This window comes from Antrostomus carolinensis, unplaced genomic scaffold, assembly GCF_000700745.2.
Source record: "Antrostomus carolinensis isolate BGI_N321 unplaced genomic scaffold, ASM70074v2 scaffold19169, whole genome shotgun sequence".
In the NCBI taxonomy this organism is placed as follows: domain Eukaryota; kingdom Metazoa; phylum Chordata; class Aves; order Caprimulgiformes; family Caprimulgidae; genus Antrostomus; species Antrostomus carolinensis.
In genome coordinates, this window is record NW_010336641.1 from 35837 (window position 1) to 61005 (window position 25169).

Consider the following 25169-nt stretch of genomic DNA (forward strand, 5'->3'; position numbering starts at 1 on the left):
GTGCAAAAAGCACAACTCAGAAAAGGATGTAATGATGTTGTTATTAACCCTGTATTTCAATACAAAATAAATATCCTTCATCAAGAAAAATCAGTGTTCAGAAAAGAAAAAGTAGAAAAGCAGAAATGCAGAGGGTTTAAAAAAAATCTTTGCAAAGGACTGAACATACTGCCATTTTATTTCAGCCCTGGGCAAACAGTAACAGGGGTCTACTAATATATGACTGAGATGTTTCTTCACAAATCCAGATTTATAATAACCATTACAGTCGGTCCTCAGAAGGTTAAGAGGTGACTCTCATTTGAAGTTAAATACAATTTGAAAAATTTTAATGTAACATTCATAGTATTGTTAAATAGTTACTTCTAACAAACATAAGAACGGTTTATGTATTTTTCACAAATGCTTACATATGATTCTTGCTTTGTACATGCTAGCCTGAAATATGTAACATCACTTTGTACTGGTTATATGAATGGGTATCTTGGGAAAGTAGGGCTGAATGAGAGTACGCATTAAAGAGTGTGGCAATCTCTTGGGATTTTTCTGACCATCAGTGTACTATCTCAAACAAGTCTTCTAAGCATAGGGTAAAACTCAATTATTGACCACTCAAACTTAAAAAAATAATATTCATTTTCCTTAGGTCTACATTCTTTTGTTGGAAATGTAGAGCTTGTAAGTTTCAGTTTTCTGTTCTGTTGCAGCACATATTAGAGAATATTCTGATAGCAAACCCCAAAAGTTCTGATAAAATACAATGCCCATTAATATCATTATCCTCTTATTTACTCCTATTTTCAACAAAAGTCAAACAATATAATCAGTATGAGTTTGAGAAAATAATGAATAAAAAATCCATTATGTAACTATGTGAATGTCATCCTAATAAATAATATTTGCACATAGTACTTATTGCATACAATGTATTTGTTATTTTTACACTCCTAGGTGCCCTATGAAGCATTGTTATACCGATGCTACACTTGGCAGATCCATGATGAAAACTCAGTTTCTGAAATGGTCTCTGCTTTGCTTGTTGACAACTTTAGGTTGCAGTTGGTTTTCACTTGAACAAGTCCTTCAGCTTTTAGGAACTCTCTCGGACCTGGGTTTATCAACACTTTTGAACAAACTAAACCTACACCATACCCAAATTGAAGTACTCAAAAATCAAAAGTTGTGATCAACCAACTAACAAGGCCAAAGAAGAATTAGTGTTAGAAAGCAGGACTAAAACTCCAGGTTCCCTAAACGTGTGTTATTTCTCAAGTTACCTTAAGTAATTTTGCAATCATCACAGGTACTCTTCTCTTAAGGAAATGGCTCTTCAACTGATGTCAAGATTCAGTATTATTTATGGCAATCATTTACTTAAAAAACTACAACAGCAGAGGAATACAAATGGATTTTGATAGAAAATCTGTAACTATGAATTTAAAATGACTGATTTACTTTGCATTAAAGAATAATATGCATTATGGCCAGTTTAAATTGATACAGCCTGATACCTTGAAGGACTGATTCCACTCAGCTCATGTTTGGTCAATTTCCAGTGACTTTACTATGCATGAAAATAAAAAATGCATGCAATTCTTTGAAGCAGAGTTCTACCTTCAGCACTTTGGTCTGCAGGTAGTCAAAACTTGGTCTTCTCCCTCTCCTGCCATCCTCTGACATACCAGTGCTACTTAAAACACCAGAAGTTATGCACTGACCTCCTATCATGCCTAGGAACAGTGGACATCTCTTTTCTATAGGCTCCTGCCTTATTTCCAAAGCCTTATTTCTTTCAGAGTTTAACCTTTCTTTTGCTCTGATTTTTCCTTTCCAAAAAGGAGGTCCTGGAGAGATAGGTAGGTGTTAGCCCGATGTTTCCACAAGCATGCTTAGCAATTCAATTGTTAATATTACTGATATTTATAATATTTCTTACTCAGGTCCTTCACAGTCACCTGCACCTGAGATGAATCCTGTAGCCATTTGTGTGGGCAGTTCAATCTCACCAACCAGAGGACCTTATTTACAATGCAAAGGGTATATAATGCTGGATATAGCACCAAAGCATCTATCACCAGAAAGCCATACCTGGAGGATACTTAAGCTCAGGACTATGAGGGAGGCAATAGGATGATGTACACTGATCCTGTGCATCTTCTTGGAAAGATCTGCCATTTTCTGCTCTATCACATGGCTATTCTTGTAGTATTCTAGTGTTGCATTATTATTTTTTACCATTTAGTTGTCACTTGAAAAACCAATGCTAAAAGGAGAAGAGGGATATATGGCTGCTGTGAGGCAAGACCTCCAACCCTCTGCAGCTTCCTAGCTGCAAGAAACCTTCTGGCAGTACCTCCAGCCCTCTCTGTGTCCATAGAAACTGATCAGTAGCCTCAGCTATAAAGTTTAAATAGCTTTTCTGGAAAATGGAGACACTTCATGTTCTCTCCAGAGGGTCTGATCTTGTTCCCACAGCCATAAGCAAGAGCAGGCCAATATCTCTAGCACTAAATTGCAAACAATTCTCAGGATCTACTCACAGCCCAGCGTGTCAAAATGAACTGAGGAAACGGTTTTGACAAGTACTTCTGGACTAAGTTTTAAGCAATCAGTATCTGGTTAGGACAGGAATGGCTCAATATCCTGTAGAGGAAAACAGCTGACATGAGAGTAGTTTCAACTTTCCCTCTTTTAATCATGCTTTCTAATGTACTGCCAATTCACTCCTGTTCTGCCCTCGATAAGGCTACGCTGCTCAGCTACGGGAACTGACTGTTCAAAAATGCAAAGCTTGTACAATCTCCCATCTTTTCCTGTAGATTATTTCTACAATCAAATTGCATTTTGTCACGCAAACTTCGCTCTCCAATAAAATTTGAATGGTAACATAAAGCTCTATTTCTGATTCATATTCATATATACGTGTTTTCAGCATGAGTGAAAACTGAATTAAATGTTCAGAAGTAAAAATAAATGAAGATGCTAATTTGTTATGCTTATTTGAGCTGTTTTTTTTCAGAGAGCTGAAAAAATATGTACTAATTTATGGTTAATTTGCTTTAGACGGTAGAGCTTTTGAATGCAGCCTTTTTTACTGCTACTATTATCTGCTTGCATAGCTGCAGTGCTCTATTTCATAGCGGAGGCCTCATTGCACAAACATACCGAATGACCTGTTCTCTCTCCAATTAATGCACATGCTAATTTAAACCAAGAGGCAACGACTATAAACAAAAGAGATTAAAGGAATAGGGAAATAGAAAAGAGAATGGAGAAGAATAACAATTAACTGTTAGGGCTGCACAGATTAAACAAATGCACAAATTAATGAGCTCAGGTAATGCTTTTATTTAAGGTAAACCAACAAGAACTGTTAAAAAAACCCCCACACATTCTGTCTGCTGTTGAACGTTAGGAAAAAAAAAATCAATTTGCAAAATATGTTTTGTCATACTTGTATGAGTTGCCCCTCTATGATTTCAGTTTGTAAGTACCTCCATGATGTCTTGGAGGAGCAGTAGCCAGGCACCATCATTTCCCATTTAGATCTCCAGGTACAAAGTCTGATTTCTTTTCCCAGCGCATGCAAGGCTCACTTCTTTGCTGAGCACTACAGCATGTCCACGGTGTGCCTGCATGCAGTATTCAGAGAACTGTACCCTACCTAAGAAAATTGATCTAATAAATGAGAATTGAGAGGTGCAATACTACAGCAATAGCTTCTAGGAAGTATTCTTTTAAGACTGCTTAACTGAGATTTTTTATTATTTAGTTGGTCAGCCCAATGGTAAACAAATAAATAATGGACTGATCTTAGATTCTTCAGCTTTTAGATTTTTTTTCTTTTTTTAAATAACAGTAGCCTTATCAATAAGTCCATTTAGCTTCATGAATTCCATACTAATTAATCTCCTAAACACAAACTCTACCTCTGTCCTGCGCCTGCTGCTCATTTAAGGAATATAATCTAAAACTCTTAAATCCAAGCAAGCAAATATGTAATCTATTCACACGTTAATGTCCTCCAATACTCTTTCGAAACTTTAACTAAAACCAGTTGACCTGGAAAAAGACACGGGTAGGAGTATTCTTAATGTAAATGGGCAGTATCTTCAGACAGTATCAGTAGGAGAAAATTATTTTTTGTTGTGACTTGAAGACTAATCAGTACAATGAGTTCTTTCCTGGTGAGTTTGCCATTTGGGAAAGACAGGAAGGAACATCTGGGAAAAAAGGCGTTTACTATACCCTGTCAACCTTAAGATAATAAAAAAGCACATTCCTTGTTTATTTGACTTGGTCTTCATTATCTTTAAACTACTGCAAGTGTCACACAGAAGATTTCTAAGCAGACAAATGAATTGTTAGTGTACTTTGAAGAAATTACTGAACAGCAGCAGTTCCTGAAGAATGTAAAACCTAGAGACCCACACCATTGCTCAACAGAGCTGCGCCATCTATGGACATTTCTAAAGGGAGACGGCAAAACTGCTCCAGTCAGTCACACAGTGGACAAGTATCTAAGGCTGCCTGTACAGACCAAAAATCCTTTTAGCTCATAGACTTTGGAAGGCACAGTCCCATTTCCAGAGTGACTTACACACTTAAATTACACTGTGAGGTTACGGGATTTAGGCTGTTAGAGACAGGAACCATGTATGTGCACTTAGGTCTGCCATTTAGCTGCTTCTGAAGTTCCCAGAGCTGGCACCTAAACTAGGTATATAAACCTTTCTCTCTTCTCAGCTTTTTTTCTTGATTCACTTTAATAGCCTGGCTTTCCAGCCTTGCTTTCTGGGGTAAGGCTTGTTCAAACAAGTATATTAATATGCAAAGTGCTTGGATTCCCTTTGAAAATGAAGTTTAGGAAATCCACTTAGGCTTGCAATTTGAAATAGAGCAATGCTTGAATGCTTTTAAAAGACAGCTGTAAGCACCCGCATACCAAGGTGTACTTTATCTAGTGTATCAGAGATTAGGCAGACCTTTAAAAGAGGTATTGCCAAGCTGCACAGTCCCATTTAGGGCTGAGTGACCGATAATGAACAGACAAGTAAGTGACCTGGAGCTCCTTTCTACAGAGCTCAGCAGATCCCTTGAAGGCCACAGCCCTGGCCACTGCCTGCCTTCATCAGAGAAGTTCCTATAGGGGAGTGCACAGGCTGGGCTCTAGAGAAGGGAAATGCATCTGTATCTGTACCCAGAGATGAAGCCATGGGCCAGAGCAAAAGCTTTCTGGATCTACTTTTCTTCTACACCCCATCAATGAATCAGTACAGATTGGAAATTTCAGAGTGAAATAATTATAATTGCTTTGATTTGTAGTTCTCTTTTAGTAAAGGATCCAATGCAAATGGCATTAAGAAACTTAAATCACTTGATTCAAATTCACTTCTACGAATTTGAACAGAGGAGGGAAATGTGAGGACTGTGATAAAAGCAGTGTTCCTCTAAATGCACATTGCATTATGAAATAAAGAGAAAGGAGGAGAAGTCATATCTGAAAGACAAACCAAACTCCCTCCCAACACAACATCCACCCCATTGATCTCAGTACAAATGATCTCAACACCCAGGGCTCCACACACTTAATGATGTAACACGGGTTAGATTAACATACACTGAAGGGAATGATGTAGAAATATGAACGCAAATTTGGTGTACTATGTAAGAACAAAGGTTGACCAGTATCCTGTTTTCAACAATGGCCAGCAAGAGGAGGTTTAGGTAAAGAATGTAAGAACAAACCAAGCAGGAATTACTCATTACTTAATTAACACTGTTACTGATTTTTAGTATGCCCTTCAGCTTCTGGTAATGTTTAGTTTAGGAACATCCTGAATCAAAGGTTGCTTCCACATCTTTGTGTCTAGTGCCTTCTCTTCTGTGATTTTTCCTTCAGGCAGCTTTTTTAGCCCACTTTATGACCTCTGCACTGACCCAGGACAATGAGCTCTGTAGCTGGGAGCCAGGCAATAATGAACACTAGACATGGGGACTAGAGGGGTACTTAGGCCGTCTACATTTGGGAAAATCCTTGTGATGAAGCAGAAAACATTTATTTTATTCTAATCTCATCAGTAAATTGCAAGTGCATTTTCTGTAGCCTGTGGATTACCTTTGGGATTAATTACAATACCAGCTTTCTGCCTTTCACAATGCATTCTTCTTTTGCAAATCTATTCAGTATTGTGTTCTGTGGGCCAAATTCTCTTCCCTGATACCTCTATAAATCCACTGAAGCAAAACAAGCTAAACAGAGTCTAAAGCGAAACAAGACCATGCAAACTGGATTTATTAGCTGTTGTGTACTTCCTTGCTGTTCTGATCACTTTCCTTCATCTGTTGCAAGGCTACACTGTTACGTCCACTATCGAATCCAGGGAAAGGAACTGAAAGCCTCTGGCCTACGCAACAGTCCTGCGGTGGAATTTGCTACAACTCAGGAAGGATTTGAGACATCTCAAAGAAGGGAGATGTGGCTGCCAGGGGAACGGTGGGAAGCGGAAAGGCAGGCTCAGCTGCCTCCTGCCCAGCACTGGCCCCATCTCTCATTGGCAGCACGGCTTTCCAGGGAGCTGCTATTGGTCATCCCAAAGCATCAGGACTGAGTTCCCTAGAGAAACATTGTACTTAACGACATTTTTCTGTGTGGGAATTATATACAGTACTTCCCCTTCTGATGCCTATCGCATATTTGAGCATTTATTTCAAGTTGCTGTGTTCTGTTTTGCTCCTGTTATCAAATCACAGCATTAACATGAGAGATAATTATAGCTACCATAAATTAATAAAAACAATGCACTCTGTTTGTTAAGCATCAAAAGTATGTTCTTTGATAGAGAACATAAGGGAAGTCCCTGTCCCAGAAAGAAATACCACTGTCGTAGCTTCTTACTGGTTAGAGAACTGAATGAAGAGTTCAAGAGTCCAGGTACACTTATGAACATAGAGCACTGATTTGCAATATCATCTTGGATCAGTCACTTAACCAATTAATGTCAGACTTGCCTTGGTATGAAAATCATAAAAATTGTTCCTGAAACATCTTGGCTGTACTCAACTAAGGTTCAAAAATCAAACCAAACTGGTACATCGCTTGGATGTGATGGTATCAAAGCAGACAAAACAACTCTAGAAAGAACTGGGCTGAAATGTCAGTGTCGTATGAAATCAGCTACTGCCTCTGGGCAGTGTTTCTTGGGCTGAGCCATTCTCACAGCAGAGTCCTGGCATCTTCATCTCTGCCATCATGCTATTGCTTCTCCATTTCCTGAGGCTTGCCTAATAGTTCGCATGCATCTACTACCTTGTCTGATGTTTAGATTGTAAGTTTTTTGTCTAGAGGATCATTTCATTTGTGTGTGTATATGGAGCCTTGCTCACAGGGATCCTGGTCTGTGACTGAGGCTCTCAGATACTATATTAATAAAAATGCTAAAGAGAATTTTCCACAAGAGATGAGAAATAGTCTGACCCACAGATTTACTCTCAGTATTCTCTGAGGAAATGTGTATTTGCAAACAAGAGATATTTCTGCTAGCTAGTAGTGTTAAACTTTCTGTACCTACTTGCTCTTACTGCCTAAGAGATCTCTGCTGAATTTCCAGAACCAGATTTCTCCAAAAAGAAGCAGTATAATTAGTCAACTGTCATAATTTGTGAGTGTTCTCCTGACAAAGCACAGAAATAAAATTAATTATGATTGCATTCAAAGAAGAGTTTCATGGCCTGGAAAATAATCTGATGGCTACAATATGAACTGGATGTAAGTACTGTCCGGTACTTGGCTCCTTGCAGTTCAAAGATATATTTGGACATTTGATATTGCAGTTTTGGAAGCACTTTGATGTTTTTCTTTTCTTTAACTGTGTTCTGTGTCTATTCCTAACATTTTAGATTAAGGGGAACTGAGCTACATGCAGCTTTAGGCTGCCCTGCAGAGCAGCTGCCCAGAAGGTACGGTATCATCAGTGAAAAATGCATTCCAAAACATGAGGAAAGCTGAATATTTTTGTTTTTATTTGAAGCATTAGCCTTTTTCAGACATTAATTGGGGCATTCAAGGAGACTTATCTATAAAGCCCCCAAATCTGAAAAAATCAAACTTCCTTGTAAATCTCAAACCCCTGTATATCTGCTAGGGATGCTTCCTTCTACATTGGTTATGTTGCTGAAACCAGTACCTGTGGGTTCTAGTCAAGGGCTCATGAGATGCAGTATACCTCCTCCTGCTTACAGCCCCACGTCATAACAAAACTGGTGCTCTTCTCCCACTCTTTGTCCCTTAGCACAGCATTTCCAACCTGCCCACGTGAAAAGGCAATATACTTCATTGTCAATGACACAGATGAACACATCCTGCTGTGGGCTGAGCCAAGATACTCAGAGCATTAAAGCTACACTAATGTACATCTCTTCACTTTCCCAGATCTCCTGCCCACTCTGCCTGCACATTAAGACAGCTTATGAAGCAGTCACAGAAAACCTGCCTGGGATGGTCGATCACAGAAACAAAGCAGAGACAAAGAGGAGCTGAGGAAATCAGTCACTGGAAAGCTGCAGAGTTTAACCTTCTGACCAAACTGCTTAAAAAACAAAACCCAGTGCCTGAGAAGGCAAGGGGATTACTCGCACAACTCAAATTACTCATGTGCCCAGGATAACAACAGCTTGTCTGATCCTAGGCCTCGAGAAGCATTTCAATATTAATATGGATATTTCCCCTCAGTTTCTTGTGCCGTGCACTACTTCTCAAAAGATCAGCTGGACGAATCACTGCAAAACCACTAAAACTGTCTACCAGATGGCGGCCACTGATTAATTTGTCTTAACTTAAGCCAAAAAGGAAGAAAATGTGATGGGTGGAGCAGTAAAGACAAGCACAATCAACATCCGATCAAATAGGGTTTCCTGTCACCTTGGGAACGACAGTGATTGGCACTGCAGTTTCCTGTGTACCAGCTAAAACCAGTAGCAACTGGTGTAACAAGAATAAACGCCAGATAAGAGACCTGGGAATACAAAAAAGCACTGAAAAATTCCTGACTAAACCCCACAAGATGCTAAAGGCAAAACCAAGGGTAGGCATGAACAGAGCACTCCCCGGCATCTGAGAGAAGAGGAATACGAAGTTGCACCAGCAGAATTTCTCCAAACAAGGGTGGGCTAATTTGCCTGAATTATCCACTCCCAGAAATGTATGTCACGTGCTTTGAAGAGCTTTTATTCTTTGCAAGAGGAAAATAAAAGGGATTTGGGCCAATTTAAAGCAGAGATGGAACTAGGAGCGGAAAAGTACTGTCTACCCATGCTACTCTGAAGTAACTTGCAAAAGGTACTAGAGACACAGGGAAATGCACTGTGGGTGTCAGTTTGGGTGATGGTACACAGTTATTTGCATCTATCTGCTTAGATTGTAACTCCCACAGAATTTAGCTTCAAAGGGCTCTAACCACAACTGAAACACCTTCTCAACCAGCTGGGAGTCAAATAGTTAAAATATGTTTTTTAAAGGGTCTTCGTTAGGCTGGTGCCTGAGTTCACTTCCTCTCCAGAGAAAGGCAACAATTCACACTCCTACCTCTTCCTACACTGCAGATAAGCAGAAACGTCTGTCACGGGTTAGAGAGAACAGTTGCTTGTGCAACCCAGAGGTCCAGGGCTTGCAAAAAGTTTTCAAAGTGACTGTGTACTAACAGAAAAGTTACACAAATTCAAGTTGGAGGTAAAGCATTATTCTCTCCCTTGTCATAAACCCATGTGCTAAAACAGACCTCTCAGGCACTGAGCAGGAAACCCCCACTTCATATTCCCCATTACTTAGACCAGTTTCTCCCACCTCAGTAGCACCTGTTTTCAGCCCTTGCTCTTACCCTGTCACCCAGAGTTGAAGTGCCAGCAGCCACAGTGTGACCTTCCAGGTAGTTCAGATGGCCTGAGGAGCAGGGAAGCTACAGTGCCGGGCTGTGGGGAGACCCTATGCTGAAAAGAGTATTACTAAAAAGCACAGCCCATAAGCAGCTGCCCATGATCAGGACTGCTCCCCTCATGTCAGCTGCTACACCAGCTGTGCCCTTCTTCACGTGCAAGCTACACCTAAAAAAAGAAATTAAACAGCCCCAGGAAACAATCCCAGGCACTGAAACTCGGTAATCGATACTGCTACGTTTCAAGCCTCGCAGCCCTGGCTTGTTTTGAGCCTTTGTCAACAAGAGCGCTCCAAAGCAATTCACTGGCACAGTTTGGGAACCAGCACATGCACAAACCATTCCCGGGAGACAGTCTGCATCCAGCCCCCGCTCTTCTGGAGGTAAAGGGAGGTTGGCAGTACAGACACAAGCTAAGCTCTGCTAGCTGGCCTCCGTGCAATCAGTGTTTCTGAGTGTATTGAATTTATTAGTGCATCTTACAGACCAGGGCAGAATACAGCTGAGAGGTCTGCCAAATGCGAGAAATGCTTTTTTTGGTCCTTCAGAAAGTGTTATTGCTTTTTTTTAAAAAAAAAAAAAAATCTATTCTCTCACTCTTCTTAAATGATGTGTACAAACAGTAGCATGTAGGACTTTTATTGTACTTCAGGTTAAGGTTCTCATCTTTGCTACTTCTCTTCAGACAGACACGCCAGGCAGCCAGTCTCAATCCCGTGGTTGGGAGCATGGCTGGAGGAGATTTATGTGGCACATCCAAAGTGCTTTAATGAGTTGGTGGCAGAGACGGACTGGAGCACAAAAATTCCTGCCTTCCACCTCAAATTCAGTTTACGGGTCCCTGGTGCTTTGCAAATTCCTTCTGATAGGATATCACCATAAAATTGTTCTCCAGCTAGTACTTTCGTGCTGGCACATAGCTGCACTTTGAACAATTACACTGACATTTCCCTGAAAACAATCCCTAGGATTTAAATTAAAAATGCAGAAAGCATATTCAGCTCCACACAATAGGGTAAATTTATCCTCCAAATCTATGCAAACCTAGTATATTTTAGCCAGGCAATTCAAGGCCTCTTCCTGTAAATATATTAAGTTCCCATGCTTGTGTCATAAACTACAAAACCTGGCATGTTTACAGTATTCCAACTGCAAGGTGCTACCTTCTGAGCATTACTTGAAATGATTACTCACAATGGATGGTTTTGTTTAAAGATAACAGATCAGCAACACCATAATGATATTTGCAGCAACTGTGCTCTGTGATGTAAAAATCAGAACACAATCAGAGAGAATTGGTGGGAATTTTTCTCATCTACTAGAGCAGAGATGTGGTTGAAGAGTGATATCCTGAGATGTAGCTGCTGTTATATTAACAATTAAAGAGCACATCAGGCTTTTATCCTGGTTCCAACATTTCTTACAAGGTTTTATTTGGTATAGATTATTGTTAATATAACGATCCATTTGAACAGATGGAAAATAGGTATTACAGTTAGGATTTGTCATCTACAGCATTTGTCATCCAGACGGCAATTGACAGGGTACAGAAATCATATAGGTGGCCAGAACAACAGTTTAATTTGTGTGTCTATGCAGCACAAGTAATAAAAGAGAATAATTATCAGTATTAACATAGGAATTTTCTTTCACCTCCAAGCTTGAAGTCCAAACTGTCCACAATTTTTTCCGTAAAGGTGTCAAATACAAAATGTTTATGAGGAAGAATGCAAAAGGCATACAGAGAACAATTATCGCTCTCATTATTTGTGTGATTATATGTGAGTACCTTGTGCTAATATGCTTCTGATTCAAACTTTATCTTTTGGTAGTGAGTTCCACAGACTGCTATGGGTTATCTGAATATACCTTCAAAAATTATTTAAAAATGTATTGCCTTTCTTTTCCATCAGAATAAATATTTTTCTCATGTTATAAGGAGGTGGACAGAGGCAAGCATTTAGCAGCTTTAAAATGCACTTTATTTTAACTTTTATTTCATTATACTTACAGTGAGCTATACTCACTCTATGTCCACTGAATACTGTTAAAACTGGAGAAAAGAATTCTACTGTCAATTTACAGGCATCTTCAGGATGGAAAGAGAAACCTCACTGGTCACAGTCTGTTGTTACCTGTGGCATAGGGTTTTTATAGTATTGTTCTGCTTTGTGGGGAAACATCATGCATGGTTCTCACAATCAGTTTAAGCCAAGGTTCAGTGCTAACTCTTATGTTTGTAGGGAGTTACACTTTGCATTGATGTAGGTGATTTTTCCCCTACTATTCTCTATTCTGATGCTCACTGATTTTCTCTAGAGGTTGCAGACTTGGCTGCACAGTGTATGTTGAATGAAGACAGTAAGTAGCCTTCTCCTCTCCAGTTTTGCTAATGCTGGCATTGCCTGCCTTCCCTTTCACAGAGCATCTTCTGTTGCCCTGTGTCCCAGCCATGCTTCCATACCATTGCAGAATTCTTTTATTTCACATTTAAAAAAATATTTTATTATTTCACTTAACTACCAGGTTTTTGCTCTAGTCACCTCAAACTTTTTTTTTTTTCTGTTATATTCTCCACTCTTGTATTTATTTTCAGAGGAAAAAAATTAGCACAAAGCACACGTAAAATGTTACTTGGTCTGAATGACAGTCCTGCTTGCCCGTTGCAACCTGATATGTGAACATGAGGAGCTCTCCCTTTTAGACAGAATAATTTTCCAATGAATATGTAACGAACTGAGAAAACACAGTGCTGTGATTTTCCCCACTGATTATTTAGAGGTAATAGCCACTGTTTGAGGTCTTTGTGGCTGGGATGGAATACAAATACTTGAGAAGACTTTCCAAAGCATTGTTTGTGTTTTTTAACACACACAGTAGAAGAGCTATTTTCCATATTTTATTTTCTTCCATGTACTTTTGTATGCTAGATAGTATCTAATTTGAACAAAACAGTATATTGTGCACTAGTTACTTGGAATATAGTTGTCCTAGTCGCAAATAATACCAGAACTAAAACGAAGCAGCAGTGACTGCAGAAAAAGTAAACCCAGTTGTAAACCAGGTGAATACTGGTGTGGTAACTTATTTATATTTATATCCCCACCATGCTTGTGTTTTAACAACTCACTGCTTGTTCTAAGAATTTTCAGTGCTTGACATGTCTGAATGAAATTTTAAATATCACATCCCACTTCACCAGATTCTGGTTTTGGCTGAGACCATTCACATCAAGATGAATTTTGGGCAAACCAGCATAATAAAAGGAAGCCTTACTCTGCTGAAGGAAAAAGTATATATTATTCATATAAACATATAAAAGCCTAAGTAGAAAAATAAGCACTGATGCAATATTCATGGATATGCTCACAGAAGAGAAAAGGATCATTTACATCCTAAATTCAGGCGTCGGTGCTATGATATTGTGACGGTTCATCACTGAAGACACCCACGGGAGAATAACATTAGCTTTCCCACTCCTTCGGTCAGTAACAGCAGTGTGTGGGCTGCTGATGGAGAAGTTCTAAGCTGCAAAAGAGCAGCAGTTGTGCAAACACCAGAAGAGAGCAACTTTTAAGCATTCTGTCCTGAATGATCCAGAGGATGCCAGGAGGCTCTGAAGACATCCCTTCACTTGCTTCCCACAGAATCTATCATTAATTGTAATAAAAAGGGGTCGGTGTCTCTATGTTCTAACAGCCCTCTCATCTCCTCACCTGCCAGTCCAGCCTCCACTCTTGACCACTCCATCCCTTCCCCAACAGCACACTGCACATGGGCACACATCCCTTCTTCATCAGCCTCCAGGGAAATAACTCACCTCCTGTGGCTGCTGGGCCAGCTACCTTCCAGTCTACCTGACCATATTTGCTCCTCCAAGAGCCACAGCCAAAGAGGAGAAGGTGCAGGCCACCTCTAGGTGTCAGCCTCCCCGCACCCAAACACACTCACGACTGCACTCACCAAGGCACTGAGCAGTGGGGTATGTACTGTCACATAAAAATCACCTCCAGCATTCTACATGTTCGATAGTGTAAATGTTGCATAATCTGCTGGGGAAGCTGTGTCTTCTAGAAATAGCTGACTAAGAGCCTTTCCAGATACGCAGACAAAGACGTATGTGGACTTGGTTCTGGTATTCAGAAGCAAAATACATTTTAAGAAGCTGAACAAACTCCCAGAAACGTTTTAATTTATGGACAGTTGTTGATCAACAATTTGTCAGCCTCTGCACCAGCCAATGCTATTCCTATTAAAAATAAAAAGGCTCAGAGGGACAGATGCTGATGTGGTGCTTTGTGAAAATTCAGTTCCACCATATGTTTGCATTTAGATGTCCTCCCCAAAGCAGCACCTAGTATGCAGAGCAGGGAGAGCTTGAGAGGCAGGCATCACCCGGCTTTTCTGCCCCATCTTTTGGAGGTACTGTTACAAACTTTCTAGCTGGCTAGGCACAGCAGCTGGCTCACTCCCTGGTTTGGCCCACGGTCCACTGATTTATTTTTGAAGACATACAATTTGGTCTGTATCATACCAGGCATTTCATGGCTATGGATCACACTTAAGGAATCAAAACAGGGAGTTTGGATAGTTAGAAAATATTGCTCAGGAACAACTGTCAAGCCATCTGGCCAAAGGAGTCTCAATGCTAAGTTTGACAAGGAGTCTCCATATCCTCACTAGCCTGCCAAGAGCTTCTTCCTCTGGCAGAAACCAAAATCAGGGTAGCAAATATTATTCAATGGGTGCCCCCAAGCTGTTGCTATGAGCTGGAAAGGGCCACCAGGCTTGATCCTACTCCATACTGACAGAAAAAGGGCTATAAACAGACTGTTTTGTGCACAGCATGCTGTTTGCCATGTGCAGACCCATGCTGCAAGGTCCACCGCTCCCATGTGTAATGAGGATGGCCCAAGGTTGCCTAGTGCAAAGTTGTTGTGGGGCAGAAAGGTGGAGAAGGATTTTAGACTGTCCACATACTGGTCATTAGAGGATGTCTGAGGCAAAATGTATTGCTGCATTATAATTTTTTTGTCTATGATGCTTCTGTGTGTCAAAATGTGTGCAAATTTGTTCATAGCACAGGATATAGTAAATAAATAAGAAATATATATAATAATAGCTGCTTATTTCAGAGGAAGAGAAGATAAAATATTCCTTAAAGTTTTCTCCTTCACATCCCCAGATCTTTGCATCAGTGAGCTTGAAATAAACTTAAACCACCATTTCTTAGAAGCAGACTTGGTCTGATAAAGTGTAACCATGTTAAACATGACAAAAAGAACTGCAGAATGGGATGTTATCACAACTGCTTTGACTTTTTCACAATGGCCTATTAGTGTTCTTTTACAGTAGAAACCAAAGTGCTCAGTTCCTTCACCTTATTTTTCCCTAGTAATAAGCTGAAATGCCTGGTTTATTTGATCAAACGTCATGTTTAGTTTCCTCTTTATATCTCAGTTCTCCATTTTAACACATCTGATCAGAACTTCATCTTTCCAAATGACAAAATTTGGTTTAGGAGTATTAAAGGCTGAGTTCCTATCTGCAGTGGTGGAAATTAAGATCCTAGATCCATAGTTTTTATTTTCTTTGTTTGAGCAATGGAAAAATTTCTTCCCTGGTCCTTAAGTACGAACTCCCTCTATAAATTCCTTCACCTCAATTCCTCTCAACTATTACATATGCTATGTTAGGTACCAGGTATTACAAACTAGCTATGGGATCCCCATGCTCTTGTGCTTTATTTTTAGGATCTTGTGGAATGAGAGCAACTATCAAAATGTATTTCCTTGTTCCTCCCATTCCTTATTTTTTTAGTGATATTGCTACGTATTTTATGACAGCTCTGCCTTTCAGTATCTTTTCCTCATGGAAGAATCAGTCCCTCTCCCTCAGCTCTGTTTGGGGCTCATAAAGCCATTGATAAAATCTCTGCCATTGAAATCCTGTGGTTCAAGCTGAATCACGGTTACTGCTCAACTCTGAGAGTCCTCACAGACAAGGCTCCGCTTGGTCTCCTTTTCATTCTGATTTCCCCATCATATCTGTGTGGCATCTGTTTTTTCATTTATCATCTGTGCTGGGGTAGAAGAGTTCAGTTGCAAGGCTGCACACTGTGTTAGTTATCGGAGCAGCCTGCAGCCATCAAGCAAGAAATTATATGGGTTTCTAACAGAGGAGAGACAGATGTCAGTGTCCATTCTCCTGTGGGAAGAATAATTAGTTTTATAAAAGAGCACTGGCCCAGTTTTTGAAAGGTAGAATGAGTGGCAAGGTTTGGTGCCCAAGTATTCCTAAGAAGCTGCACACCAGGGTCGGTTTCATTACTAATAACTTCTTTCTCCTTTTTGTAAAGCCTGTAGACATTGGACTGTAACTCGACCATTGTGGAAAGCTGGAATTAAGAAGAAAAATCATCTAAAGGTGATAAGGGAAACACTGTATAAGACTGGTAAATCCACTCAGTTGGAGTATATATTTCTCCTTTCTAAGTATCCTATGTGCTAGGGATTCCCTAACAATGGGAATGTCCTATGCTGACAAAACATTACCAGCCCTTGTGCCTTCTGCCAGGATTTCCAGCATCAAAACAAGCACAAATCAATGGAAAATGAAAAATTATTTTTGGGGGGTAGTTGTTGGAAAGAAGAAGAAACAAATTAGGAAAAATAATTGCAGTACTGCAGTTAATCTCAGCCTAAACTTCTGGACCTTTGCTCATATGAAAAGGAAGGAAAGAAGGGAATACCCATGAGATAGACATTAACATATCAAAATCCTACTACTCAGATGTCTGTATGGTGAAGTCTGCCATTCATTGACAGAAGAAACATATGTGAAATCATGCAACATGAGTATAGCAAAGCAGAATAAATTCTGAACATGTTTGGCACCACCTTACCTTTCCTGGAGCCCCACAGGTTTCATTCTGAAAGGAGACGGACTGGCACACAGGGGAGGTTTGAGCTCAGGAACGCATTGGCCTTGAGGGTCCACTACAACATTGACAACCTTTGGAGCCTGTTCAGGCTGGACCATGCTGTTGGTGGTCTTATACTCGGACTGGGATGTCTGCAGGGGAAGGGGAGAGAGGTGGATCTCCTGCTTCTTTTCCTTCTCTTGTCTCAGTGACAACTGGATCTTCTCCTTTAATCTGTACAGAACCTACAGAAAAAAAAGAGGTCAGCCCAATCTCAGTTCCCTGGTAAAAAAGGCAAGGAAAGTATTGCAAATGCTGGTTAAGATTTCTATATGTGGCTTTCATTCCTAGAAGGTAAGCCACAAGTTGTGCTACACAGTGTTTCCCACAACAGGATAAATATTTCCATTACATAAACCACAGTATGTACGTGTGGGTGGTAGGGATTTTAACAGTTCACATTGTGAGCCAGTAATTATTTGTAATACCAGCAGTTGTATTAAAGGGGCAAATAACATAGAATGTAAAATAGTTACAAAAGACTTAGTGAAGAAGGACATACTGATAAATAGAGTAATTGTAGAAAAATTTGTAAGAATTTTAACATAAGAGAAACAATGGCACAAAATAAAATAGATGTTCATGATACATCCAGGTACATGTCTCTAATTATAGCAGCCTGAATTTGTTTTAGAGAAGAATTTCTTAAAAGTTTGTAATCATTTTGCATGGAGCAGATGGTTGAACAGAGTAACTTTGCTAGGCCACTTTTGTAATGGTAGGCTGCTACTACTCTGAAATACCCCTCAGAAAAAGGATATTCCTCAGTATCCTCAGAGAAACATAACCTGTTCTGGAATCTATTTGCAGCCTATGAAGCCATTTAAGCATCAGTTCAGAAACGTGTGGTTTACAATTACCAAGATACTGACATTTGAACATACTGTAATACCAGGATTCTCTGACTACCTATTACTTGTGAACTTGAATGCCAGATATCTGCAGCAAAAGCTTTTCAGAAGTTGTACTGATCCTCTTCCACTGAACTCCATGCTGATGCTCTACACTGGGTGGTGAGGGCTGGTGGGTAGTGTGAGCTCAGTAATATCACTCCAGAGGAACCTGTTGTATGCCTATTTAACACATCTTATGTCTCCTGAGGGAAATGCAAAAAATAATTTCTAAACTGTAGTTGTGCCATTTTCAAAAAGTTCTTTACAACCTGTAAAACTGATGAGAATTACTATTGTAAGTATTGTGTGTGGAGGTGGGTGAAAGGCACTTACACAGCTTTTTTAAGATGTCTGCAGATACCTTTTACCTTCTACTCTACTTATGTGCTGTCATAAAGCATTTGAATTGAATCCTGGTCTACAAAGCCATAAAGACAAAGGCTAGACCAAAGCATTTTTCTGATGCAAGTCAGAGGCCCTTTGACAGCTGTTGCCCTTCTAGCACCGCATAAAGATCTATCATTCCATAGCTTTCCAGTGAAGACTGGATACATCTGATGGATTTGTTTTTTTCAGGGATTAGCATTAGAGATTTAGCTGGGAGCTGACCTAATGTCATTAGCAATACACCCATTAAACAAGACTTAGCTACGTAAACCATCTGTTCATTCATAAGAGTTTAGAATTAAATTGCATGGATAAGCTGCTCTTTGCCATTATTTTGCAGAAAAAACTGCCCTGTTGTGAAGCAAGGACACAGGTATCATTAAGATAAAACAGAGGCTTGAAATACTTTAACCCTCTTTTCCCCCATTGATTGCTTTGGTCTCGTTTGTTTCTGACAACCCACAGGTATGCAGCTCAGACATTCACAGTCGTGGCAATGTTAACCATACCTTCCTCTTACTGATACATTTTGACATAGTTTAGACCCTTGGATTTTGATGAAATTACTTTTTTAAGTTCCAAAAATGTGGACTAGTATTATTTCCCATTCTTTTTAATACTCTATTATTAACCTAGTAAAGAAGATAGCCTGCCATTCGCAGAAGTTGAAGGAAAGCTAAAGAACCACATTTGATCTAAGAGCCAATGCACTTTCCTCAGAAAGTGTGGTCAGGGCCATCACAAATTCCAAGTGAAAGTCAAACAAACAGAAATGGCCAAAAAGACAGTGGCCAATCCAATCACCAACTTCTGCAAAGGGAACAACTTAGTTGTACCCATATTTCAAACCAGTTTAAATGCATCATGGATGGAAATAGATATGAAGCCTTTAAATTAGGAAAACTGATGTTTTATTGATACCTCAGAAGATTAATTGTGGGGATAATCAAGAGGCACAGAGCAACAGAGCAACATAAAGTACTACTTTCCAGGACACACAAGGTGGGTCATCTGTGATTTTTTTTATCTATTAAGTCTAAGGTTCAAATCCACAGTCCAAAAGGAAAATAACTCCTCTTTCTGCTTCTTCTTTGACTCAGTTTATATGGAAGAATGACAGGGTGCTGACAGCATGGCATTCACTCCTTATATCTCTGCTCAGATTTGTTTAAAGGAAAGCTGACATGTTATGCACTAACTTGGACACTACCTCCTACCCCATTCAAAATATAAGTGGAAACTGCTTTTATTCATCTTCAGAGATCGACAGGAAATCCCAATGAGATAACTATGTCACCAGAAGGAAGACCTTGGCAATGGTTATGTTGAGCAGTGATATGCAAACTCATCTTTTGAAAGATATTTAGGGCACCCAGGACTGTACAGGAAAATGTCACAGAAACCATGGAAATTAACACAGTTCGCTCTAATTAAAAGTGTTGTCTCTAATCAACATCTATGTGAGGCTGTGTGCCTATGTCTGCATGAGCAGAGTTATTGTGCATGTGTATACATGGGAAGAAAACTGATCAATAAAATTCCCCTTAAACCCTGGGGAAGGGATGAAAGAACAAAAATGTGACAGATGTTAGTTGTGGTGTTTGGTGCATTACTGGGAGGCATTTGGATATCATGACTTGAATGCACTATAAAAAGTTCCACAGCAGCAGAATAAAAGACAATCTAGGACTAGTTTCTAAACAAACTTCCTAATTTCAAGTTGGCATAAACACTTTTGCAGTATGATTAAAAAAATGTACCTTTAATTTTACTTTAAATCTTTGAACTGTTAAAAGTTAACAGTGGGCTGATACTAGATAGTTGTATATATTCTATAATCAAATTGCTTTCAGAAGTACTGCAACCATATTATGAATCTTGTAAAACCTGTAAATTTAAGAACAAGCAATAGGCCATGTGAAAATTTGATGCTGAAATGCATTTTTTTGTTATTCAATATTCTTCTTCTTAAAGAAATTCCAAAATACAATTATGAACCTGAAAAAATATTTATCACTTACGTAATTATTTCCCCAAAAGATCAAATAACTGATAATAATTCATAAAACGGTGGAGACAGTATTAAAAATTCAGATCCTCACAATTTTTTGATAAGGCAAAGTTCAGAATGGTTTGGGTTGGAAGATACCATTGAAGATCACCTAGTCCAACCTCCCTGCTATGGGCAGGGACAGCTTTCATAGGTCAGGTTGCTCAAAGTTCTTGTCTTTCATTATTTAAAATGGGAAAAAAAATCCTACTTTTTGATTTTATTTTTTTAGTGGGGAAAAAAACCCATTTAGGAAACACTCTTAACACACTAGCTACAAATATTTCATAATCTGAAAGTGATACTTCCAGACTACGCAACAGATAATAACACATACATATATATTTTAAAAAAGGATATGCAAACATACTGGTTTATTAAAACAGGCAAAATTATTAAAAATACAATAGCAAATAAGCTAACCCATTGTTAAATACAGCTATTTAATAACTTTGGTGATTGTTCAGTTATTCCTCTATGTAAAATAAAAAATAGAGAGACCTGTTTTACACATAGGAGCAGTAAAAATATTTAGCACTTTGCTTGGCATACATTATAAATGAGGTACAACATTCTCAGTGGAAGGGAGTCTGTGGTCAGGCCCATTGATGAGGACAGCAATGAGCTGTCTGTTGGCTTCCACATATGAACCAGCAATGTGCGCTTGCAGCCCAGAAGGCCAATAACCGTATCCTGGGCTGCATCAAGAGCAGCGTGTCCAGCAGGTCGAGGGAGGTGATTCTCCCCCTGTACTCTGCTCTCATAAGGCCCCACTTGGAGTACTGTGTCCAGTTCTGGAGCCCCCATCACGAGAGAGACACAGACCAGTTAGAACAAGTCCAGAGGAGGCCACGAGGATGATCCGAGGGCTGGAGCACCTCTCCTATGAGGACAGGCTGAAAGAGTTGGGGCTGTTCAGCCTGGAGAAGAGAAGGCTCTGGGGAGATCTTATAGCGGCCTCCCAGTGCCTGAAGGGGCTACAGGAAGGCTGGGGAGGGACTTTTTACAAAGGCAGGTAGTAACAGAACAAGGGGAAATGGGTTTAAACTGAAAGAGGGCAGGTTCAGATTAGACATTAGGAAGAAATTCTTCACTGTGAGGGTGGTCAGACTCTGGAACAGGTTGCCCAGAGAAGTTGTGGATGCCCCCTCCCTGGAAGTGTTCAAGGCCAGGCTGGATGAGGCTTTGTGCAACCTGCTCTAGTGGAAGGTGTCCCTGCTGATGGCAGGGGGGTTGGAACTAGATGATCTTTGAGGTCCCTTCCAACACAAACCGTTCTATGATTCATTCTATGACGAATCCTTCCCAAGATGCAAGTGGTTCCCATACTGTGACAACAAGGACTAGTTGACTAAATACATAAAAAGACCTCAGAGGTAAAATTTACAAGTCCAAATTTAGTTCACGTGCTGCTGTATGTCACCGTTTAGCAATACTGCACTGCAGATTTTTCTGTATAGAGGCCAGCTATTTGCTAAATTCTAGCCAAGCATTAAGAAGCCTAAAACCTGTTAATGCACAGTGCACTCAGCACAGGAAAGCATCATGATCTGTAAAACCCAGTTAAAAGACAAGGCTGCACATTTTACAATTTCTGTAGAAATGACACAGAACAAAGCACCAACACTGACAATTCAGCTGCCTTACACTGACACTGTTGATCATCATAATCACCATTTGAAGCACTTCCTACTCCATATTTTAAAGGACAGTTCCAAGTCATCTACAGATGAAAGCTAAGCTTTCTAGTTTTGGATCCTCTAAACTACAAATAATCACTTAGGGACAAACAGGTGCCTACTCTTTAACTTGAAAAAAAGGTTTGATGGTCTCATATGGTGGCTACAGCCAAAGCCACTTGGGATCAGCTTAATGCCTTATGCTAAAGCTGAATGGTCTGCTAGACTGCAATGCCTGCATTTGAAATACTGAATTCTTACTTTTCACAGATCTGTCACTCTGACACATGTAAAGTGGGGTGAAAAACAATGTGCACTGTTTGTTAGCCTTACAGACTGCACATACTCCATGCACCAGCAGGTCCTGGCACAATCTGAGACAGCGTCCTTTTACATGGTCTCAAGACTAGCACACGTAAAGGTGCAGGTTGGATCTGGGAAGGGACAGAAAGGGGAATGCCTGCAGAAAAGACCACAGCATCAGAGTAAATGCATCTGGAAGGGAGTTCCAGGAGTCTACTAGTGTTTTCCTCTGCCCAAACTCCAGATCAGCTATACCCAAACTATTCCTGACAGATGCTTGCCTAAAACGTTAATGGGTGAAAACTCCCGAGCTTCCCCAAGCAATGCACTCCAGGGTCTAGTGACCCATGCAATAACAAAGCTCTTTCTAATGAGTCAGCCAAAGCACCCTTTAAAAAAATTTGGTTTCTTTCCCATCCCCAGGGAAAAAAAGTATTATAATCTTCCTTACCACAGCTTTGAAATCTTTCCATGTTTGAGAACTACCATGTTTCTCCTTGTTCTTCTTTTCTCTGTCATAAAGAAACCAGATTACTTCATGTCCTCTTTATCTCTGGCCACTCTTGTATCTCCTCCTTCCTATAACTGGCTGAGATTTTTCACAAGTGTGGTACCCAAAAGTGACTATATAGCATGAGTATGACACAATACTATAACCAAATTATTACCAGAGCCAAGTCAAATGCAGTTCTTAGAGACTGCATCCTCATTTATACATCCCAGGGCAAGAACTGTAACTTTTGCAATAACATGGTATTACTCATTACTTCAGTGTGTGCTCTGCTGTAGTGCTGGAATCTTTCCTACAGAACTTTTGCTTTGCTATGTATTTCCTACATTGCATTGATGAACATGATTAGGGTTCTTGTCCCTGCTTAGCAGCATTCTTGTTACTTTCCACCTTTTCTCCAGCATCTTAAAACTATTGTAAGTTCTGCCTCCACAATGGTTTACAATACCTAATACTATCTATGCATTCCAAACAATTAATGAAAATATTGTGCAGTACCAGGACAAGAACAGGCAGCATTTTCCGTACCCTTCCAGTTAAACAGTCAGTAATGACCAAAATATTTGCTTCTCCAAAATAAAAAGTTTGAGTACAAGTTAGTACTTCTAGAGTTATGCTGCCATTTTCAAGTGATACAGCATGGAGAAATGGAGATGACTGGGATGTAGAAGTTACATAAAGCAACCATTTTTGTTAAAAAATAAGTGCTTTTCAAATCTTAGGGAGACTTTAAATGCTTAAATAAGATTTTGTTATAAATTTGTTTGTTTATGAAAATCTTCAGTTTAAACATTCTTTCCATCTCAAGGTTGCAAGTGGGCAATTGGTCTAGGTTAAAGAAAATTAAATGTGTTTGAAAGCAAATTATCTTCTCCAAGATACTGTGTGTTCAAAACTGCTGAGAATTGTCATAGAATTCACTAACCCTTATATTTAAGCACCACAGAAGAAATATACAAGTCAGGGAAGGAAAACATGAGATACAACATTGGAAAAAAAGCAAAAATTACTCTATGAAAGTCAGCGATGGGGTAGTGTTGTTCATCTTCTCTGTGACCCTTGCACACCTCGTATTCAGTGCATTAGAATGAATGCAATTAGAATGTATGCCTAATGCCTGGAAACCTGACCACAGAACTCACACAATGTGAATGGTAAAGTTAAAAAATATGATTACTCCTTCATGTACTTACTAGTCATTTCAGTTTAAAATTTGTATATTCAGTACATGAATACCAACACAGACTCTGATAACTGTGCATTGACAGTATTGTATCAATGTGGTGTTGTTTTTACCATCCAATAAAACTGAAATACAGGCAGCTAATACAACTTCAGGGACCCTGGGACCTTAATAAGAAGGTTGAGAAGTCGTCATTCATGTCACTACACAGTTACTCTGCAGATTTAAGAGCCCATTATTTATTTCCTCAGCTTCCTTCTAGTTACATTCTTCAACTGGACTCAAAATATATCAAGAAATGTGGTTCTTCAAACTTCAACTTCACAGCATTGTGAGAATGACCAACTCTTATCTTGTAGCTGAGGTTTTAAAAGCTTTGAGAAAACACCTCTCATGTAAAGAATGTGTGACTCTATGCTTCAGATTGAGAAAAGCATGAAGTATAGTAAAAAAAAAAAAAAAAGGTAAAAAGGAAACTTACCATTAAACAAGTTACTAGAATGACAAAGATGCTGAGGAATATGACAACCGCATAAAATCCCTCTTTGCTCCAGATCTTGTCTGCTTCACGCTGGCCTTGCAAAACATTTTTCTTTTTTAAGCAATAAAACAGAAAGAGGAAGAGAAAAAAGGTTACACAGTACTGTGCACAGATTAAATAGTTCCCGTCAGGCATTAATCACCATCCTCAGCTTTGTCACAGTTCACATTCCACAGTATATGGCACTCACTTTGCTGCTATCTGCATACCCACCTCAGCCACGTGCCCCGCCTGCACCCTGAGTGTCTGAGTGTGCGTGTCCAACCCAGGGGTCCTAACGCTACAGGAGATGATCTGAGACCTTCTCCGTGGCTGCTGAGATAATCCTCCACCAGGAGTCATGGGCTGGTTGAAGGTAAGCAAACAAGGGCTGCGGTCTTTCTGGGAAACTACCTGCCTCATCAGGCCAAAGGGCAGCTCCCGCATGGGCTGCAGGATCCACTCGCTCTGCCCCCTTCTCCCCAGTGCTTATCTACCTCCAGCCCCAGCACCCACGCGACAGCCTCGGGACTGTTTCCACTTGATGCAGGAGCAAAGAGCAGGTGACTTGCCAGTTTGTCTTCATGAGCCGGGAAGCCCTGACACTGTCACCACTAGAGTACACACACACATACATGTGCATACATAAAAAATTCTAATTATGCTGAAAGTAATCTCATTATCTGACTATCTATAATTCTGATTATGCTCAAAGTAATCTCATTATCTTTG

At 39.8% G+C, this 25169-nt stretch overlaps 1 protein-coding gene across 1 annotated transcript in view; it reads right to left on the minus strand.

Moving 5' to 3' along the window:
* PTPRR (protein tyrosine phosphatase receptor type R) overlaps positions 1-25169 on the minus strand; it is an 83383-nt gene that overhangs the window by 33735 nt on the left and 24479 nt on the right. Inside the window, exons 5-6 of the mRNA XM_029086722.1 lie at positions 24399-24509; positions 16834-17096 (exon numbers count right to left, since the gene is read on the minus strand). Of these exons, the coding sequence (XP_028942555.1) occupies positions 16834-17096; positions 24399-24509 (374 nt within the window). The remainder of the gene's footprint in view (positions 1-16833; positions 17097-24398; positions 24510-25169) is intronic.